Here is a 2,416-nt window from a genome sequence, read left to right on the forward strand (position 1 = left end):
AGACTCTATAGGGCACCCCCTCAGAAGAACGCCTCTAAGGCGTTCTATATTGCTTGTTTTAGGCGTTCTATATTCTTGCTTTTGTAGTAGTGGACATTACATGCAAGCATATACAGTACGAGTCCTTTCAAGAGCAGATTTCTTAGCATATACAGTACATCTTGTCAAGACCGGTGCTATATGGACAACTCGCCAAGTGGGCTATGCTCATAACTCAACACGACATTACGTATGTGCCCCAAAAGGCAGTTAAAGGTCAAGCTCTAGCCGATCACCCAATTCCATCACATTGGGAGCTTTCGGACGATCTTCCTGGCGAAGAGGTATTTAACATTGACATCCTTCCACCATGGGAGTTATACTTTGACGGGGCTGCACGACGAGATGGTGCCGGAGCTGGTGTTGTCCTTGTGTCACCAGAGAAACATGTCCTCACTTATTCATTCTCCCTAGCAAACTTGTGCTCGAAAAACGTTGCTGAATATCAAGCACTTATTCTGGGATTGCAAATGGCAAAGGGGATGAACATCTAGGATCTCGATGTATATGGAGATTCCATGTTGGTAATCCATCAACTTCTTGATGAATATGAGGTTAAGAAAGAAGATTTGAAGCCTTACAACAAGTACGCTTCGCAATTGTTAGAATCATTTGAAAGCGTCAAACTCCAGCACGTTCCAAGAAGTGCCAATAAGATAACTGACTCTCTTGCAAATCTTGCAGCTACTTTGGCACTGGGGGTAGAGGAGAGCAAGACAGTTTCTGTCTGCAACCGGTGGGTAGTGACTTCTATAGCTCTAGAAGACGAAGAGACAGAAGATGCGTGCATTGTTTCGGTCTATGAAATAAACGCAGTGATTGGCGTCAACCACTCATTGACTACCTAGAGAATGGAAGACTGCCAAGAGATTTAAAGCACAAAACAGAGATTCGACGGCGGACTCCACGCTTCATCTATTACAAGGGGACACTCTACAGGTGCTCTTTCCTTGGAACTTGGTCAAGATGTCTTGGAGATGAAGAAGCTGCTAAAACTATTGAGGAAGCTCATTCAGAGGTTTGTGGAGCACATCAATCTGGTCCGAAACTACATGACTGTGTCAAAAGAATGGGATACTATTGGTCCACGATGGTACAAGATTGCATGGAATTTGCAAAGAAATGTGAAACTTGTCAATTTCACGCAAATTTTATTCATACACCTCCAGAGCCGTTACATCCTACTGTGACGTCTTGGCCATTTGAAGCATAAGGTCTTGATGTTGTAAGACCAATTACACCAAAGTCGTCGGCTGGTCATGCATATATCCTTGCTGCTACAGATTACTTTTCAAAATGGGCAGAAGCCATCCCTCTACGCGAGGTCAAAAAGGAGAATGTGGTGGATTTCATCAGAAACTATATTATTCATCGATACGGCGTGCCGCGATACATCATCACAGACAATGGCACTCCATTCATTAACAGATTGATGACAAGTCTGTGTGAAAAGTTTAAGTTTACACAACATAAGTCTTCGATGTATAATGCTCCTGCAAATGGACTAGCTGAGGCCTTCAACAAAACTCTCTGTAATTTTCTTAGCAAGATAACAAAGAAGTAGAAACGAGATTGGCATGAGCGGCTTGGTGAAGCTCTATGGGCGTATCAAACAACCTACAAAACTCCGACGTAAGCAACTCCTTACGCATTGGTGTACGGTGTCGAAGCTATCGTACCATTGGAAATACAAATCCCGTCGTTGCGTGTAGCCATACAGGAAGAGCTTACTGAAGAAGAAAACGCTAAACTTCGATTGGCTGAATTAGAAGCATTGGATGAGAAAAGGCTCGAAGCTCAACAAAGTTTGGAGTGTTATCATGCTCGACTAACACGTGCATTCAACAAAAAAGTGCGTGTACGTTCATTCCAAGTTGGAGATATTGTTCTAGCTGTTAGGAGACCCATCATCACTTCTAGAAAGACGGGGAACAAATTCAGTTCGAAATGGGATGGTCCTTATATCGTCCAAGAAGTATACACCAATGGAGCGTACAAGATCGTTGATGCAGACGGGTTACGTGTAGGCCCTATCAATGGCAAGTTCTTAAAGCGCTACTACCCCTGAAGTACCAATTGATGCAATAAGCACCTAAGCAAGAGCCTAAACTGCGTAGAAAAAAAAAACCGAAAAAAAAAAATCAAAAAGAGACTTGATGAACTACGTTGGTTTGATCTTGTAAGGTAGATTTCTCGCTTTACAGGTACGTAGGCAGCTTGAAGTCACAAAAAAACTTCGAGTCCAGCCACATCATAAAAAATAAAAAAAATCATCGTGCCCTGCAACGCTCCTGGCCCGCAAGAGCTTAAACTGTGAACGGCTAAATAAATAAAAAAAAAATAATAACCTTGTACATGCTAATAACTCTACGAGGAA

General features: G+C 42.5%; 1 protein-coding gene across 1 annotated transcript; it reads left to right on the top strand.

Moving 5' to 3' along the window:
• The first annotated feature begins 557 nt into the window (after nt 1-557).
• LOC145569451 (uncharacterized) lies at nt 558-2,107 on the top strand. The gene is made up of 4 exons (XM_081628797.1): nt 558-775; nt 856-1,163; nt 1,254-1,571; nt 1,752-2,107. The coding sequence occupies exons 1-4, from the start codon at nt 558-560 to the stop codon at nt 2,105-2,107; spliced, it is 1,200 nt and encodes a 399-aa protein (XP_081484923.1).
• The last annotated feature ends 309 nt before the right edge of the window (nt 2,108-2,416 follow it).

The sequence above is a fragment of the Chenopodium album genome, chromosome 2 (genome assembly GCF_948465745.1).
Source record: "Chenopodium album chromosome 2, dcCheAlbu1.1, whole genome shotgun sequence".
NCBI lineage: Eukaryota > Viridiplantae > Streptophyta > Magnoliopsida > Caryophyllales > Amaranthaceae > Chenopodium > Chenopodium album.